Source organism: Crocuta crocuta, unplaced genomic scaffold (assembly GCF_008692635.1).
Source record: "Crocuta crocuta isolate KB4526 unplaced genomic scaffold, BGI_CrCroc_1.0 scaffold170, whole genome shotgun sequence".
In the NCBI taxonomy this organism is placed as follows: Eukaryota; Metazoa; Chordata; class Mammalia; order Carnivora; family Hyaenidae; genus Crocuta; species Crocuta crocuta.
Window position 1 is genome coordinate 3,588,071 of NW_027527853.1, and position 19,711 is coordinate 3,607,781.

The window sequence follows — 19,711 nt, forward strand, 5'->3', positions numbered from 1 at the left end:
CCAACAGTAAAAAGACCTGCATGGGACTGGTGACTGTGTGGAAGAAAATAGAGAGGAGCAACGAAGCATCTGGAGGTCCTGACACCAGGAGAACCCCAAAGGGCCAACAGATACTCACCAGAAAGTGCAGCATCCCAACTCAAAAAAAGCAGGTAAAACCGGAAGAGGTTTTATCTACTCCAACTGTGGGTGAGTGCAAAGGGTTTTGGTAAGGACTAAAGGGGATTAGAGGAACCTACTTCCTAAGAATTTTTAGGACAAGTCTTCACACTAAAGAAAAACTGCTAGGAATGGAATACAAATTGAGAAGACCAGAGACCACAGAGATTATGGAAAGAGAAGGTACCAAAAAATATCTGGGAAGAGAAACACAGCCAAGAAATTTCANGAAAGTCGGACGCTTAACCGACTAAGCCAACCAGGTGCCCCTCAAATTTCTTATAAATAAAATAGTTAAGGTAAGTCAATGTGCAATTGAATTTTTGTACACAGTTCTGATTTAAATTTTTCAGGCCATTGTTTTAAAATGTTAATTTATTTTTGAGAAAGAAAGCATGCGTGCATGCATGCGGGGGAGAATCAGTGCGATAGGGAGAAAGAAGATCCCAAGCAGGCTTTGCGCTGTCAGCACAGAGCCTGATGCAGGGCTTGAACTCACTAACCATGAGACGATGACCTGAACCAAAGTTGGAGGCTAACTAACTGAGCCACCCAGGTGCCCCAAACTTATTTTTAAATATAACTATTTCTGTCTAAATATTTCTCCTCATTAGGTTAATGGACTGCTAATTTTCACTATGTCTTAGAATACATATAAAATTTGTTTGATTATAATATTTATTTATTTTTGAAATTTAGAATATAGAGAAAGAAATAAAGAAGAAAGTAAAAATAATCCTGTCCTCTAAGAGATAGTTATTAACTTTGATACATTTTCCCTTAAAACTATCTACATATGTATGTGTATACTTATTCATTCATTGATTCATTCATTATCTATTATAAAATTAGGATCATCTATAACTTTAAACTCTTTTTTTCACTTGGCATTTTATTTTGAGCATTTCCCCATTTAATTGAATAGTCCTCAAAAACATAATTTTAATGACTATTCTACATTTCACCATAGTTTTGCCATTTATTACTAGATTTACTAATATCTATAAAGGGTAAGTTAACACCACAAAGACGTAAGTTATAATTGATATTACAAGAATTCTTCTAACCATAATTATAAATAAACTGTTGCTTGTTACCTTTCTGTATATGGTCTTTAGTGCTGGATTTAAAGACCCCTTGCTTGTGTTTAGCCTGAAATTCCATAATTGTCTGATGGGCGAAGGTAATGACATGATTTCTCCACTTTCTTCAAACCAACACTTCCCCTATCAAAAGTATTCAAGAAATAGAGTAATAAGATATTTCACTAAAAACAAAAGTCACATACTCTGAGTTAGTGGTGTAACTTGTTAGCTGGCATACTTGCCTCTTCTACGGTAAGCAGGCGATTTTCCATTTTGTTGCAGGTCTTTCTATAGATTTCTGGTTTTCTCTGAATATAGAATCCTTCATCTTCTAAAATGCGTGGCATCATACCTTTTGGCAGTTTATGCTGGTTGGCCACTTAATAACAAAACCTAGATATTACTCTGAAGTCCGAAATACTAAACTGGTATTAACTAAACAAGAAGCAAAAGGTAACTATCATACATCCTACCACTAAAGTCTAACAGGAAGTCAAAATATACACATACGATGAATGAGTTCTTTTAACCAGTTTCCTTAAAGTCAGAGAAGACATGAAGAACAAATACAGAAAACTTGTAGTTTTAGATCAGTACTTTTTTTTTTTTTTAAATCTATCCAGCATACAGAAAGCTACTATTCGGGGCACCTGGGTGGCTCAGTTAGTTAAGCATCCGACTTTGGCTCAGGTCATGATCTCACAGCTCATGAGATAGAGCCCCGCATCGAACTCTGTGTTGACAGCTCAGAGCCTGGAGTCTGCTTTGGATTCTGTGTCTCCCTCTCTCTCTGCCCCTTCACTGCTCACACTCTGTCTCTGTCTCTGTCTCTGTCTCTCTCTCAAAAATAAATAATAAGAAAATTTAAAAAAAAGCTATTATTCTACAATATGACTCACTCATGACTTAAATATTTCATTGAAAGAATTTTACCTGGAGAGCTACTTGGCACAAAAATGTTTGCCTGTTGTTTTTTGATTTGTTCTTGATCAACTTCATATTCAGCAGCTCTTATTTCAAGTAAATCTGGAAAAATGACTTCCTCCATAAAGTCTTCATATTGGCCTTCAGCAAAATTTTGTAAATTATCACCAAGTGAAAAATGTTTGGGATAGCTGTCATTTACTGATCTCTGTTGAATACCAAGAAGAAAAATAAGTAAATATGCTGTCTCCAAGATTAATACATAGATAAGTGAGATGTATTGGGATCTTGCTATGGAATTGTCTTTCTGATCCATGTCACCTAGTTCAAGTTTGAGCTGAAAGTGTTACAATAAAATTTCATTGAACATAAAGGAACTCGTTTAAGGCTTAATAATACACAGTATGATTTTTCTATACCCCTTCTTTGCAATTCACAATGAAAGATTACTGAAACAGAACTATAATTCAACCCCTCCTCTCCCATGGAGAATATCCTGGGATATTGGATTATGATATTTCAGCCACTGAGAATTCAGTTGTAGGGCAAGGTCTGGAGGCATCAGGCCATGCAGTCTTAAATTGCATTTTTTTCCCACCATTCAGAAAGCAGTGTTACATAAAGTGATATGGAGCAGTCATGCTGGTTTCTGGATGGTATTTAAAAGAAAAAAAAAAGAAAAAAGAAAAGATTCATTATAAAAGTCTATGGCAGAGTGATTACAGTGAAATTCTGAAAAACGATAGTTTCTATAAAAATTACAAACAATCTGATATAGGTATCAAAAATAGATATATTACTAAATATAAAAATGCATACTTTTATATCAGGATCAGAAATTTTATTACTCTCTTCACACACACACAAATCAGCAAACTACTCTGGATGACTTTACTTGTCTAATTTGAAATCTACATGTATTGAAAGGGCGAAGGAAACTGAAGTGTGTGAGCCACACAAATAAAATACCTCAGTTTTCCAAAACATACATTTGAAGGTAAATATTTCAATAAAAAGAGTTAATCACAGAATTCCTTTGACTAGAGACCCTTACATGGCCTTGACCAGCTTCTGACAAAATTAAGTAATTAACATAGTTAGTCAACACCTGGGTTCATATCAAGTATCACACCATCATAATACCCTCCCTTCTATCCCCATCATGAAATCAAGAAAGTATTTTATATCCAAGAAACCTCTGTAACATCTATTCCAGAATTCAAACCAGGTATGGCACTGGCATCCAGGAGTAAGACTTGGGGGATCCCTATACAGGGGATCTCTAAAGATTCCAATCACAGACAGAATGGGGCTCTTTCTTCCATCTGGAGATCTCATTATCAGGCCTCCCTCACAACACCCCCATGTGGGCCAGGGTTTTCAACCTGCCTTCAAAGCCAAGGTCTGTCCTGATGGCTGAGTAAGTCAGCCTTCATCTTGGATCCCAGCATTTTACTTAGGACCAAACAGGTCTCTTCTATAAACCTGACCCTACTCAATTGGCCTATATTTTTGTCCAAGATAAACTTATTTCAACCAATATAAGCCCCATCTGACCAATTATTCCTCACTTAATCTAGGCCCATTGCTATCTCAGATCACCTTCCTGGTCTTTACTATGCAGCTCACAACAGAGCATGTCTGTGCTGTTAGGTGTTGTGTGACAGGGAGTGTGAGGTCTGAAGCATCCACCTAACTTTCCATGCGTAAGTCTACATGGATACATTTGAGAATGGTGTGATAGAAAAGGGATGTCATCCCCCATGTCACAGGAACATGTCTTGCTGATTGTGGTGTGATAGGTCGAACTGTCTGAAAATAAACTTGGACCTCACTCCTCTGTGCTGCCCAGACAACATATTTGGGACCAGGACTCCCCTTTCTCCCAGCAGGAAGAAACTCAACCCCCCACAAAATGGTGGCTCTTCCTGTCTGGGGAAGTCATCAGGGCAACGACTTCTCCAGAGAGCTCCTCTAAGCAATTCTGACCTAGGGGCACCTGGGTGGCTCAGTTGGCTAAGCATCTGACTTGAGCTCAAGTCATGATCTCGTGGTTCATGGGTTTGAGCCCCGCATAAGGCTCTGTGCTGACATCTCAGTGCCTGGAGCCTGTTTTGGATTCTGTCTCCCTCTCTCCCTGCCCCTCCCCCACTCACACTCTGTCTCTCACTCTCAAACAAACAAACAAACATTGAAAAAAATTTTAAACAATCCTCGGCCCAAACTCACTAAAGTCCAAGTAGCTGGTCTGTGTTGCTGACCTAATTTCTCTTCTGCCCACCCTCCGAGAAGGAGAGCAGCCATAACCATAGCACCTGGCCCTGGTATACTCTGCTGGCTGGACCATCTCTTGTTTTCCCAGAAAAGCTCATTCTTAACCCATATTGTGAGACTTGGGGAGGTCAGATGACTTGACAGAGTATGCTTGTTTGAATAACTGTTTGAGAAGCAGTTATTCAGCATTCATGGGAACATTCATTGCGTGCCTAATGTGTTTCAGGAAGAAAATACACAAATAGATAAGGGATATACATTGGGTGGTGATAAGTGTGATGAGAAAAAGAAATGCAAGATAAGGGGCTAGAGAATACCAGGCTAGGTGGGTGGGGGAACTATTGTAGATAGGGTTGTAAGATACAATAGTATCTTAAGTTATATGTCATTCGAACAGAAACCCAAAGGTAGTGAGAAAGAGAGTATGAGAATAAGGGAAGAGCTTCCTACACAAATAAAAGGTAAAAGTCCTTGAGGCAGGAGCATACTGTGAGGAATAAGGAGGAAGCCAATCTGGCTGGAGTTGGGTGGAAAAAGGGCAAAGTAGTGAGAAATAAGGTCAGAGAGGTACCAAGGGGGCCAGGTCATATAGACCTTGGAGGACTTGAGCTTTTGTTTTGAGTGAGATAGGAAACCACTAGAAGGTGTAAGCAAAAGAATGGTCTTGCTTAGATCTTAACAGGATTACTCTGACCACTGTACGATACAGGAAACAGACAGTTGAGGCAATAGTGAAAACAGAGGGTGACACTGGCAATGATCCAGATGAGAGATTATGGTGGCTGAGACTAGGGCTGTACCAGCCCTTAGGAGGTGGTGAAAAGTGGGTCAGATTCTGGAACACTTTGAAGGTAGAACCAATGGGATTTGTGATGGATTGGATGTGAGGTATGTTGTCATTTGTTAGTTTCTCTTCTTCCTGAGACACATTAGGCACTCAATGAATGTTCCCATGAATGCTGAATAAACACGTCTCAAACACGTGCATGCTCTGACAAGTCATCTGACCTCCCCAAGTCACAAATATGGGTTAAAGAATGCGCTTTTATGGGAAAACAAGAGAATACCAGTATCCATTAAAGAGGATCCAAGGATGACACCAAGGTTCGGCTGAGCAACTGGAAAAATGGAATGGCCATTTACAAATATAATTCTATTCATATTAAAGTCCATATCTGTACAAGTACGGGCATAAGCATAGAGAAAGGTGTGAAAAATGATAGTGGTTTATCTTAATGTACATACTTTCTTTAAACTTTTAAGAGATAAAGCTCTTTTTATTGTAGAAAAAAAAAAAAAACAGTAACAAAGAAGGACAGAAAGGACCAGGGCAGGATGTAGAGAAAGGGGGATAGAAGGGAAAGAGAAGTAAATCAGAATGCAGATGTGTGTCCAAGAGGGACTCCTGAAGCCTGAGGGATTAGGGAACAGCTGAAGGGTGTCAGGAGACACTGGGTCCAATAGTGTTGGGACAGGGGACCAAGGAAACCATGCAGAGACTGAAGGCAGAGAGGAGTTGGAGAAAGTGTAGAGGAACAGAAGCAGGCAGGGAGAGCAGGGGGGTTGGAGGGGATGGGGGAGTGGGGTGGAAGGGTNACTACGGGAAAGACTCATGAGACTAACCGGTACCAGAGGAGAGGAACACCAGGGAGTAACAGGAGGCTAAGGAGTGTCGGAAGAACTGCTAGAAATCAGAAGGGTCTGGTATCCAGCTGGGAGGGATGGAGAATGAGTTATCTATGGAGAGTAATGGAGATCATGGAGAACAGTGTGGGACACTCGGAGAGAAGGACAAGAACAACAAAAGAAAAAGAAAACACTGGTTTTGGAGCTACAGCTGGTGGTTCCAGCTCTATTGAAGTTTAACTCTCCGTGCCTGAACTTCTTCACCTGTAAAGTAGAGATTATAGTAACACCTGCCTCACACGATTAGGATGAGGATTGAATGACATAATCCATATTAAAAATTTAGTATATCATTGGACATCCAATAAGCACTCAATAAATGTTTAGAATTATTATTTTGAACAGATTCTTAATTCAAAGAGAAGAAGGTGGCTCAATAATACAAATTTCATCTCCCATCTAAGTATTTCATTCTGTGCCTTTAATAAAGAGTTCAATGTCCTGAGGCAGGAGAGGAAGGGGAACAAATCCAACCTGCTCTGAACACTGGCCCAAAGCTGAGCCTTCTTCACCACTTGCCATGAAAAACGAAAGGCCTTCATCTGAGGAGACTTCAGTCTGTGGATTAAACAATGGTAAACCGGTATTCAGGGTGGAATTACTTTTTCTGCCTATAAGTGGAAGAAATACTTTTCTGTAATGTGGTAAACACTAACTGTTATCTTACTCATGAGCAAAGAGAAGCAAGAGTGTGTTTGGTTCATTACGTTTTTTGGTTTTTGTTTTGAAGGTTCTGATAACTGCAGTAAAAAACAGAATGACCTAGAGCCCAATTCTTCTGCTTCCCAAACTACCTCTTCACCACTAAGAGTAGTAATACTACTGACAGTATGAATACTAAGAGTATTACCTTACAGTTTGATCAAAATAGAGGTACGGGGCAAATTCTTCTTTTTTCTCCATTTTTGGGTGCTCTTATGTGCTCACATACAAGCATCACCCCAACCCATCTACGATCCTTGTGGTTATTGGTAGCTGAAAGTATTAAAGGTGGCATAATTCTTGGGGCGCCTGGGTGGCTCAGTAGGTTAATAAGCATCTGACTCTTGGCTTCGGGTCAGGTCATGATCTCACATTTTGTGATTTCAAGCCCCACATCAGGTTCCACACTAACAGTGCAGAGTCTCCTTGAGATTTTCTCTCTCCCTCTCTCTCTACCCCTCCCCCACTTGGTCTCTCTGTCTCTCAAAAATAAATAAACTTAAAAAAAAATAAAAGTGGCATATTCTTAGTTATAAGTTTGCTGATAAATAAGCTCTTCTTTTTCAATCCTGTCAAGTCTAAATCTTTTAAGTGTAAATCACTTACCATTTCTAACTCACACACATATTAAAATGAACTGTTTTTAGGAGATTTGGGAGAAGAATTAATTCCATAATAAAAAATAAAACTCCAGGGCAGCTGGGTGGCTCAGTCAGTTAAGCGTCTGACTTCACTTCAGCTCAGGTCATGATCTCACAGTGGTTCATGAGTTCGAGCCTTACATTGGGCTTTCTGCTGTCAGCACAGTCTGCTTTGGATCCTCTGTCCCCCTCTCTTTTCCCCTCCCCTACTGGTGCCCATGTGTTCTCTCTCTCTCAAAACTAAATAAACATTAAAAAAAAAAAAAAACTCATAGTTACTAGAAGTTAAATAATTTAAAAACATGTAAAATACAAAGTTTATCTTATATCTTGTTTGTATCTACAATGTAGCCATCACATTAACCTTAAAAGTTATTCATCCTGGGCGCCTGGGTAGCTCAGTCAGTTAAGCGTCAGACAATTGATTTCAGCTCAGGTCATGATCTCACAGTTCATGAGACCGAGCCCTGCATTTGGGCTCTGTGCTGACAGTATAAAGCCTGCTTGGGATTCTCTCTCTCTCTCAAAATAAATAAACTTTAAAATAAAAAATTCACACTGCAACAATGCTGCATATCTAAACTGTCAGTATATACTTTACTTCCCTTCATCTCTGCTCATTGCAAAACCACTTGCTAAAATCCTCAACTTCCTGAGCAGATATTTCTATCTAGTAGTTGGTATGGAGAATCTTAGAAGCCAATTTCTCTTCCTTTTCACCTCTTTTCTTGACACTTAATGGACTGACCTTGACAAGCTTCCAAGTTTTTATTATTCACACTTAAATTAATCCAGCGTAGGCACATTGTATTTGTTGAATGAATAATATATACACACATCTTTTTTTTTCAGTATGCTTTTATTTTTAAATGTAATTAAAATAATTATTTTTTAAAACTTAAAAAAAATTTTAAAATGTTTATTTATTTTTGAGAGAGAATGCAAGTGGGAAAGGGGCAAATAAAGAGGGGGATACATAATCTGAAGCAGACTCCAGGCTCTGAACTGTCAGCACAGAGCCTGATGCTGGCTCAAACTCACAAACTGCAAGACCATGACCTGAGCTGAAGTTGGACATTTAACCCGCTGAGCCACCCAGGTGCCCCAAAATAATTTTTACTGAGCACGCAAGATGGGGGTTTTGGGGTAGACATTGATGAATGAAAAATTCCTTGCAATTTAAAATTTGTATAGTCTTATTGTTTGTGGCAGAAATGACTAACAGTCATTATTGTCTTTTCTACTGTATCTAGTACCAGAATCTACTTTTAGCTGGATACCTAAACATTCTCCCCACATCCCTTTGTTGGAAATAATGTGTGCAACTTGTAGGTCTTGTCCTAGAAAAGATTGATCTGCGACCCTTTGGATCCTTCCTCCTCCCTCCCTCTGGCCAGCAAACAATGGTGCTGGAGCTTTGGAGCTGTGCCACCGGACTCCCAGATGGAAACCATGTTGCTGAAAATGGTGAACCTTCCTAGTAGTTTAGACTACTTATCTGTTACAACTAGAGAGAAACAAAACTTTTACCTTAAGACATTTTCCTTTGAATCTTTTTGTTAAAGGTGCTTAGCAGCCTTTACTCTAAATAATATAGTTTCCAAAACATGAGTTGTTTTGTCATTTCAAGTTTCAAATAAGTGATTACACACTGAATTGTAAAACAAAATGTGTAAGTCAGGGATCATCTAAAATATTTTATTTTAATTTTTAAGGATAAAAACTAATGTCAAGTAGGAATAGAGAGTGCCTGCAAATTGGCATGAGGGATCTTTCTGGAGTGACAAAAATGCATTATAGTGTTGACTGCATAATTCTGTAAGTTAACTAAAAATCATTAAATCATACATCTAAAATGAGTGAAGTTTTGCTACATAAAGTATATCTCAACAAAGCTGTTTTAAAAAGTGTAAACAGGGAGGAGTTAAGGTGGGGGACCTTGGGCTTCCCTTGTTCCCCAAACATAGCTGCGCAGAGCGTGGAACACCTGGAAATCGATCTGCGGACTGGCAGAAAGATCTCCACAGTTGGAGGGAGACAGTGTGATAGGTGCGAGGTGCATGGAAGTGAACTGGCAGAGAGAAAAACAGTGGCGCCACAGAGAGGAGGGAACCCTTTCCCTCCTCTTGTCCTTTTCCTTTTGTCTCTTTCCATGGAGAGACAAAAGGGAAAGAAAGAGAGATTGAGAAAGTGTGGCATCAATTTCTCACAAAAGGAAAACCTCTCTGAACCATGGACTGAAGAGCAAGACGTGCTGAGTTCCGCAGGGTTGTTTTTTTTAATTTTTGGGTTTTTTAAATTACAAACAATGATTGGAGCTCAAACTCTGAGGGTTTGGAAGTGTGCAACTTTCTCTGGAGGGCTGTGGCATGTGCTCCTGGGGAGGAGGGAGCTGTCCCCAGAGTGCAGAGTGTGGTATAAAGATATCTGGGGCACACTGTGAGAGAATATTCCCCTTCCTGGAGAACTTTTGGAAGACGGTTTATTGCCTCCACAAGGACAAAAGACCCTTAAGGTGCCAGCCAATCATCAATAGGGCACAGAGGTGCATCCAGAGGGAATATAAACTTTGCTGCTTTTAGCAGTGCTACTCCCTAGATTCCATGTACTGGGCAGGCAGGGGACTGTTTTTCAGGGACAGGGGGCTTCAGAGCACCGTGTGGAGAAGCTCAACTCTGAAAGAAGGGAATGGATCCACGGAGTGTCAGGTCCTTTAAGACTTTGGGTTTTGGGCATCTGAAACACAGCATCCTTTCTTAATAAAAACCCTCAAGAAAGTTGGGATAGAAGGTATCCTAAGACATGTAGGAATAAACCTAACCAAAGAGGTAAAATATTCATATGCTGAAAACTATACAAACTTATGAAAGAAACTGAAGGAGAAATGGAGAAACATTCCATGGATTAGAAGAACAAATACTGTTAAAATCTCGATACTACCCAAAGCAATCTACATGTTCAATGCAATTCCTATCAAAATAACAACAGCATTCTCTTCTTTAAATGTATATTTATTTTTGAGAGAAAGCAGGGGAGGGGCAAAGAGAGGGAAAGAGATGAGCTGAAGCAGGTGCTGCACTATCAGCTAAGAGCCTGACTCAGGGCTCAAACTCATGAATCATGAGATCATGACCTGAGCCAAAGTCAGACATGCAACTGACTGAGCCACTCAGGCACCCCAACACAAGCATTCTTCACAGAGCTAGAACCAACAATTCTAAAGTTTGTATGGAACCAGAAAAGACTCCAAATAGCCAAATTAATGTTGAAAAAGAAAATCAAAGCTGGAGGTATCACAATTCTACACTTCAAGCTGTATTACAAAGCTGTAATCATTAAGACAGTATGGTACTAGCACAAAAACAGATACATACATCAATGGAACAGAATAGGGAACCAAGAAATAGACCCACAAATGTATGGCCAACTAAGCTTTGACAAAGTAAGAAAGAATATCCAATGGAAAAAAAGACACTCTCTTCAGCAAATGGTGCTGGGAAAACTGGATAGCAACATGCAGAATGAGCCTGGACCACTTTCTTACACCACACACAAAAATAAACTCAAAATGGGTGAAATACTTAGCTGTGAGACAGGAAGCCATCAAAATCCTAGAGGAGAAAACAGGCGACAATCTTTTTGACCTCAGCCACAGCAAATTCTTACTAGACAGGTATCCGGAGGCAAAGGAAACAAAGCCAAAAATGAACTATTGGGACTCGTCAAGATAAAAGTTTGCTGGTAAAGGAAACAATCAGCAAAACTAAAAGGCAACTGATAGAATTGGAAAGGTATTTGCAAATGACATATTGGTTAAAGGGTTATATTAGAAATCTATAAAGAATTCATCAAACTCAACACCTAAAAAACAAATAATCCAGTGAAGAAATGGGCAAAAGACATGAATAGATACTTTTCCAAAGAAGACATCCAGATGGCTAATGGCTAATAGACACATGAAAAGATGCTCAACATCACTCATTATCAGGAAAATACAACTAAAAATCACAATACGGTTCCACCTCACAGGTATCAGAATGGCTAAAAGTAACAACTCAGGATGCAGAGAAAGGGGAACCCTCTTATACTGTTGGTGGGAATGCAAACTGGCACAGCCACTTTGAAAAACAGTATGGAGGTTCCTCAAAAAATTAAAAATATAACTACCCTACAACCCAGCAATTGCACTACTAGGAATTTATACAAAGGATACAAAAATGATGATTTGAAGGGGCACATGCAACCCAATATTTATAGCAGGGCTATCAACAATAGCCAAATTATGGAAAGAGCCCAAATGTCCATCAACTGCTGAATGGATAAAGAAGATGTGGTATATGTACACAATGGAGTATTACTCAGAGATCAAAAAGAATGAAGTCTTGCCATTTGCAACAATGTGGATAGAGGTAGAATGTATTATGCTAAGTGAAATAAGTCAGTCAGAGAAAGGCAATATCATGATTTTACTCATATGTGTAATTTAACAAAACAAAACAGATGATCATAGGGGAAGGAAAGGAAAATAAGATTGAAAACAGAGAGGGAGGCAAACCATAAGAGACTCTTAAATACAGAGAACAAACTGAAGGGATAAATGGATGATGGGCATTGAGGAGGGCACTTGTTGGGATGGCACTTGGTATTATATGGAAGTGATGAATCACTGGGTTCTACTCCTGAAAAAACACTACACTGTATGTTAACTAATTGGAAATTAAAATTTTTTAAAAAGTGTAAAAAGGGCCATCTGGGTGGCTCAGTTGGTTGAGTGTCTGACTCTTGATTTCAGCTCAGGTCATGATCCCAGGGTTGTGGGACTGAACCAGCATCTGGCTCCACTCTGTGCAGGGAGCCTGCTTAAGATATTCTTTCTATTAAGAATGAAATCTGGCCATTTGTAGCAACATGGATGGAACTTGAGGGTGTTATGCTGAGCGAAATAAGTCAGGCAGAAAAGGACAGGTACCATATGATTGCACATATAGATGGATTAGGAGGAACTTAACGGAGGACCATGGGGGAAGGAAAAGTGGAAAAATAGTGGGGGAGAAGGAAGGAGGCAAACCATGAGAGACTCTTTAATGCTGAGAACAAGGCTGACGGGNAGAGGGGAAGGGGGGTGATGGGCATGGAGGAAGGCACTTGCTAGAATGAGCACTGGGTGTTATATGGAAACCAACTTGACAATAAACTATTTTTTTAAAAAAAGACATTCTCTCTCTCTCTCCCTCTGCCCCTCTTTCCTGCTTGTACACTCTCTTTCTCAAATTAAAAAAAAATGTGTAAAAAAATTATTTACCTTAGGCCATTGATATATCTTATCATCAATGAGTAGGTGAGTTGAAGATGTTTCACCTTGATTAATCTGAAACACAACATAAGTGGTACGGAAAATTTAATCTTCACAAATATGGACACGATTGTGCTAATAAGTCTTTTTGTCCAATTGGATAAAAATCAAAAATTTTAGTGTTTTTCTTATTTTTTTCATTTTTTTTCTTTTAACAAGTATATACATATTTTCCCTTGAGATGTCATATATCATGACCAACTCAACTTTTCTTGGCTTTAGGTTTGAAGAAAAAAAGCATGGAGAAGAACTTGAAGATTTTGTGATTTAAGGAGCTATATATTAAGGCTGAATTTTCACTCTTTTTTGACAAAGAAAAGTCTGTTATGATAAATATTGCAGTAAACAGTAAATCTGAAAACAGGAAAGGAAAAAGAAGCATTACCTTAGCATTTTTTAGTTTTGCTCTTACTTTGCCTCTCAACGTTTCCATTACGTTTTGATTTTCTTCTGTATCTAAATCTACCAAGAGGTCAACATAATAACATAGAGTTCATAACACTTTCTTATAATATAATTAAACAGCAATGTGGCAAAAGTACTTATTAAATAGCTAAGCTGCATGTATTTCTAAAGATTATGACAATTATGAAGACTGGGTCATTGCCCCACGTGAGCTTAGAACCTAAGAGGGAAGTCGTCTCTTCCCTCTTTTTCAATCTGGACTAAAAACAGGATGGAATTTTGTTCTTTTTGTGACTTTCCCCCTACCCTCTGTATCCTCAGCTATTTGCTAGAGTTTTTCTTTGTAGTCAGGCAAGAAAAAGAAAAAAAAGCAAGCTCAGATAAGCATGAGAATAGCCATATTTTATATAAACTGTCCCGCAGAATAACAAAGCCAAGTTATTTCAATCTTATTAAACTGGAGAAAAAGAAATCTGAAAGGAAGAGAGACAAGTTTCTAGTACCCACTTTAACTACTAATGTCAGTTCTGTAAAATCAACATAATACTGCCAACCCCCACTTCTGCCAGCTCTTAAGGATATGAAACATAGGGTATAAGGAAGATTCCAGTATTGTATGCACTCCAAGCCATGCATAATTTTCTGCTTATCCGCCAGACAATCCACCAAATGGACTGAGAGGGAGAGAGGTTGTGCACTCCTACGTACAGTAGAAAATGGAGGGCCTATTGGTTATTCAACCTAGCATTTTTCTTTTTCTTCTCCTTTGAGTACTAAAAGGTGGCATAGAGGCTGGTGGAAATACAGGCTAAGTATAAAGCTAAATCATTACATGTCATGAGAATCTTCATTCTTGACTGCATTATTCCTTGGTAAGTTTAAAAGTTACTGGTTGGTGGGGTGCCTGGGTGTCTCAGTGGGTTGGGCAGCTGACTTCAGCTCAGGTCATGATCTCATCATTGATAGGTTTGAGCCTCACGTCGGGCTCTGTGCTGACAGCTAGCTCAGAGTCTGAAGCCTGTTTCAGATTCTGTGTCTCCCTCTCTCTCTCTCTGACCCTCCCCTGCTCATGCTGTCTCTATCTCTCTCAGAAATAAGTTAAAAAAACATTAAAAAATTTTTAATTAAAAAAAAGAAACTTGTGTTCCCAGCTGAAACCCAAGAATGAGAGTAGTCATCTACATCTTTAAAAAAGAGAAGCCAACAGTATCAGAGTGGTGGTATACTTATTGAGAACCTTTTTGGAGATTCTTGTCTATATTTTCTTTGCACTGTTATCTTCTGACATCTGCAAAAAAGTTGGGGTGGGAGGTTACCTTGCATATTTTTATTTTGGCATTGTACATCTTTTCATATGGTCATCAGCCCTTTGAAAGTCATCACCTTTTAATTGCTAATTCTTATTCTTTGCCTAGTTTCCCTAAATTTCATCTTTTTATCAATTGATATGAGCTCTTTAAATATAGTGGATTTTAAATTAAGAAACTGTTCTCTGTAATATCAAAAAGGACCTTTTAATGATAAAATCCAATGGGTTAATTCTTAGTGTTCAAGTATTGTCAACTTCACATATCTTTTAGGAGGGTCAAATAAGATCAGACATATGAAAATACTTTGAAACTCAATACTATCAGTGTTAGCTAATCCTTAATTACTATATAGCATATAATGATGCTGGGCATCTTTATTTTCTGAAAACTTTCTATATCACTGTTCTCTACTCTTCTACCTCTCCAGCCCCTTATTCTCTGTATTCTTCAACGGTCACACTTCTCTTCATAGCTTAAATGTGGGCACATTCGAAGGCCTTGGAGAGTGTATGCATTCCCAGGTCTTCCCAAATCTGTGTCCAATCTTGACTCCTATCCTGAATACCACATTTCTAGCTGCCTACTGGTATTTCTGATTGAATATCTTATCATTATTAAAAACACAGTATGTTCAAATGAGTTTTATTTCTTTTACAGTTTTTTAGGCCTTAATATTCTGCAATTACACCATACTAGCAATGTTAAGTCCTTTTTTAGAACAAGATCAATTATGAGTGTTTTTCATTTCAAGTTTAAGATATACAATAGCAAAAGACTCCTTAAATTACAACTAAAAGATGTTATCACAGTAAGAGCTTAGTCTACAGAGTTTCTGAAAGAACTTAAAAATCTACCAGTGCTTCCTAGACCACACTTAAGAACTATTGAGGGATGCCTGGGTGGCTCAGTCGATTAAGCATCTGACTTCAGCTCAGGTCATGATCTTGCAGTTCATGAGTTCAAGCCCTGCATAGGGCTCTGTGCTAACAGCTCAGAGCCTGGAGCCTGCTTGGGATTCTGTGTCTCCCTCTCTCTCTGCCCCTCCCCTGCTTGCACTCTGTCTCTGTCTCTCTGAAAAATAAACATTAAAAATTAAAAAAAAAAAGAACTATTGAATAAGGCCAACATAAACTAAGATGTTCTGTTTTTATTAAACCTTTAGTATCCTCCTCAACACAATTAAAAATACCTACTTCTACTCTTGACCAAGGAACAGCAATCCCTCAAGCTGGGATGGAATATCAACCCTGGCAAGTGACTGATAGAGGTCTCCCTTTAATTCCTAATAATCTCACCAGAATTCCCAGGGTTCTGCACACTTCTTCGTAACTTCCCGTCCCCACTAGAAGGCAGTGATAAAATAGGAATTTTAATTGAAGTTGCTCCAAAAGACATGTAGCTATTGGTCCTACATATGTTTAATCCACTAACTAAAAAAAGAAAAACATTTTTTTTTGACCAAAGCAGAAATGGACTGCTGGCTGAGAGAATAGGTAATTGAATTAATATTTATATAAAAGAATAAACAAATAAATACCTCATCTCTAATACTATTACATAACTAACTGACCAAAGAGTACAATTCATTCTTAAGTTTATTATTTTTTTAACATATGAACTATGATGTCTCTCAATTGGATAGGGGCCCCCAAATATAGGGTGACCATCAGGAAGAAGCCAGTGATGCAGAAGGTGAAAGAATTCACCTGACGCAGAACAAAGGATATAGAAGTTTACTGACTACCTCACAAGGGAGCTGCACATGAGATAGCAGAGGAGAGGCTATCTGCCAAGAGGCAGTGGGAGGGGGCTGTTTTTAAAGAGAGAAGGTGAAGAGGTATGGCGATGTATGGAATTCTCCCTTTTTTGGTAACTGTGTCTGGTTGTAAGCAGCCCTTTGGTTAGTTAAGGCCTCTGGATATTTTGAGGCAGGTTGCCTGATGGGCCTGTCTGTATTCCGTTGCTCAAGGCTATTTGCCTGAAAGCGGTCTCCACACATGAATTCTATGACTTGAATATAGAACCAAATATATCACATTGTTCAAGATTATCCTACATTTATAATTGGGCTATTAGTATAATAAAGATCCTTATAAACTCTTAATACCTTACTTTTTTTTCATATCTTCTTTCCTCTTTGAGATCTTTTCATGCTGGTTCTTTTATTTCTACTTTCTAAATAAATAAGAAAACAGTCTTAAGGATGATATATTACTGAAAGTATGATGTGATACTTAAAAGTATGCTACTTAAATTTTTTAATGTAACTAGAAAATAAACAAAGAAAAATGCTATCACCTTTCATATTTAGAAATTCTGGTTAATGTAATAAGACATGTAAAAGGAGAGGTATGACTATTACAAAAGAGAAGACAAAGTTATCATTGTTTGTAGAGGATAGGTTTATATATGTAGAAAACCCAACACATCAAAAAGTTTAGACACAATTAGAAAGTTAAGTGACATTGACAATAAACTATTTGTTAAAAAAAAAAAAAGAAACTTAAGTGACAGAATATAAGAGCATGTACATAAAAGGTAATAGCTCCCCTATATATTAATATAACAGAAAAAAATCACTTTCATAATAGCAATATAAAAGCATTTTCAGAATACCTAGGAATAACTTCAATTAAAATATGTGGGAACCCTCCCCAAACTATAAAACTTTAGTGAGAAAAAATATCTGATTAAACATGAAGATATTCACTAGAGGCAGGGAGATAGGTTAAGAGGCCATTAAAATAGTCGAGGTGAGAGATATCAGAGATCGGAATCAAAAATAGAAGTGAGTGGGATGCCCGAGTGGCTCAGTCTGTTAAGAGATGGACTCTTGATTTTGACTCAGGTCTTGATCTCACCATCTTGGGATAGAGCCCCACGTTGGGCCCCTTGCTGAGCATGGAGCCTGCTTGGGATTCTCTCTCTCTCAAGAAAAAAAATGGAAGTGGGAATGGAGGGTAGAGAAAGATTCATTTAAATAGTAGAAGTCACAAGATCTCATGAGCAATTAGACATATAGGACAAAGTGAGGGAAGAATCAAGGACTCTAGGTGTTTGGTTTGAGTCATTGAGAAGTAGTATCGTTTCAAGTATTATCAAAGTAGTAATGTAGCTGGAGTAGGGAATCAGTAAGTTCAGTTTTGGGATGTTACTAATGGATGTTTATAGGACATTCAGGTGAGAAATCCAGAAGATGACTAAAAATACTGTATAGAAGAGAACAGAACAAAAGAGAATCAAGTCTAAATTAGCAAAATTCTTTGTTTAATCAGTAAATAGACATCTAGAAATTGATTTAAGGCTCTTTAAAACATCTTCAAATTTCTTCCTAACAACAAGCCCAAATTAGGCACAACAGGAATATGATGCCAGGAAAAGATAATTTTAATTTACTTTGCATTCTGCAAGAACATCTAAAATGAACTTAAAATCAATACCTGGCTTACCAATGCCTACACCTGTAAATTTTATCTACTAACCTTGGAGAAACATTAGCAATAACACATCCTATGGATGTTAAATTATAATAAATCAAATAAAAAATTTATAAATTTTTAACCAGATATTGATTTGCTGACTTGGAGATGTTTCTAACCTGGTTAATTTATCATTCCATAAATAAGATAAATAAGTGATTATAGACAAAATGTTACATAAAATTGAAGATCTGGAAAAAATTACATTTGCTTTTTGAAAATTTGCCTAAGGAAAAATTGTGACTCATACCTTCTTACAGTAATTCACCTGTCTTTATTGAAAAATCAGCTCCAGCAGTTAAACCCAATCTTCTCTTTAAGGTTATTGCTAACTTACAATTCTTGCAGTTAAAGCTCTTTCTAAAAAGTAAGGAAATTTGGGATTAGCTTTTTTTTTTTTGTATAAGATGACCTGGAGGTCCATAGTCAAAACCTGAGAATTAAAATCAAATAGTTCATTCAGCCTTTTCTGATCCATAGCAAACAAGGCAATTTAGGTGTATAAATGTTTGCCTCTTGCTTAGTACTTAGAAAATTCTGCATTCTGCCAATTTATCCAGTTTTGCCTTTATCACCAAGGTGATTCCTGAAACGAAATTTTATATTGTATGTAAATTTAACACTCAATCACCTTGATTACTTCTGTCACATGCCATTTGATTTCAGGAGTGTTAGCAGAATAAAATTACAGAAAAATCTCTAGCATATGGAATAGTTACAAAATTCTGATAGCCAGTAATATTTCTTTAGTTAATTATGAACTAACTGGAAGTTTGTTTTTCCTTGTTTTCCCCCAGCTCTTGGAAATCTTTCCCAACATATTAATCCATCTTCCTTCTTTAGTGGAACTGAATTTAGTCTCAAATCCAATTTTATCTCTTAGTTCATCTATTGTTAGAGTCTGATCAGTGCTTTCTAAACTCCTTTATAGCTGTGTGTCTCAAATAATGCTCTCCCAGACTTCTTTTGATTTGCATTGTGATGCTATACAAAAAACTTAAAGTCTCACTCAAAGTTATGATATAATTAAGGCAACGGATAGCATTTTGCGAACATCAAAATTTATTAAATATATGGCAAATATACTGGTACTAAGACGCGGAAAAGGTGGAATTTAACAAAAAATTCTACAGATGGTTAAATATAATAGCATTATTTCACAACGTGTTACAAAAAGCATCATGACTCCCAGGTGTTTCATTACCTAACAAATTTGAAAACAAATACTTTTAGTAACTATAATCTTATTTTCTAAAATAAAAAACTAGGAGCAAGTGGCCTAACAAAGCATTATCTGTGAATTTATACAGAAGTCTTGGAAAGGCATCAAAATGGAATCATCCACTGCACACAGGACTAAGCCCCCAAATCATCATAACCTGCTCTTATATGAGTCAAGAAAGATTTGGGTTCACTTCCCTTGAGACTTCAGCACATAAAAATTGAATAATGCCAAAACAGATTACAAAAACTGTGGTATATTTTGAAAGTTTATAGCGTGAGCGCGCGCACACACACGTGATTTTGCTACTCTCAAGTTAATTACAGGATTTATAAAAATGTACTAATTCATAGAGCAATAGGAGGTGCAGAAACTGGGCTCAGGTAAGTCCTGTGAGATTGTCTTTTATTTAAACCTGACAATATATCTCAGTGCCTGTACTTAGAGTCTCAGCTGGAAACAAAGTCAAAA

The 19,711-nt window shown here is 37.7% G+C and overlaps 1 protein-coding gene across 1 annotated transcript in view; it reads right to left on the reverse strand.

Annotated features, from left to right (window-relative positions):
* LOC144244206 (protein CC2D2B-like) overlaps positions 1-18,356 on the reverse strand; it is a 34,692-nt gene extending 16,336 nt beyond the window's left edge. The window contains exons 1-9 of the mRNA XM_077779435.1: positions 18,269-18,356; positions 16,652-16,714; positions 14,467-14,517; positions 13,210-13,286; positions 12,774-12,839; positions 6,603-6,686; positions 2,178-2,376; positions 1,487-1,623; positions 1,257-1,385 (exon numbers count right to left, since the gene is read on the reverse strand). Of these exons, the coding sequence (XP_077635561.1) occupies positions 1,257-1,385; positions 1,487-1,623; positions 2,178-2,376; positions 6,603-6,686; positions 12,774-12,839; positions 13,210-13,257 (663 nt within the window). The 5' untranslated portion in view covers positions 13,258-13,286; positions 14,467-14,517; positions 16,652-16,714; positions 18,269-18,356. The remainder of the gene's footprint in view (positions 1-1,256; positions 1,386-1,486; positions 1,624-2,177; positions 2,377-6,602; positions 6,687-12,773; positions 12,840-13,209; positions 13,287-14,466; positions 14,518-16,651; positions 16,715-18,268) is intronic.
* Positions 18,357-19,711: the final 1,355 nt, after the last annotated feature.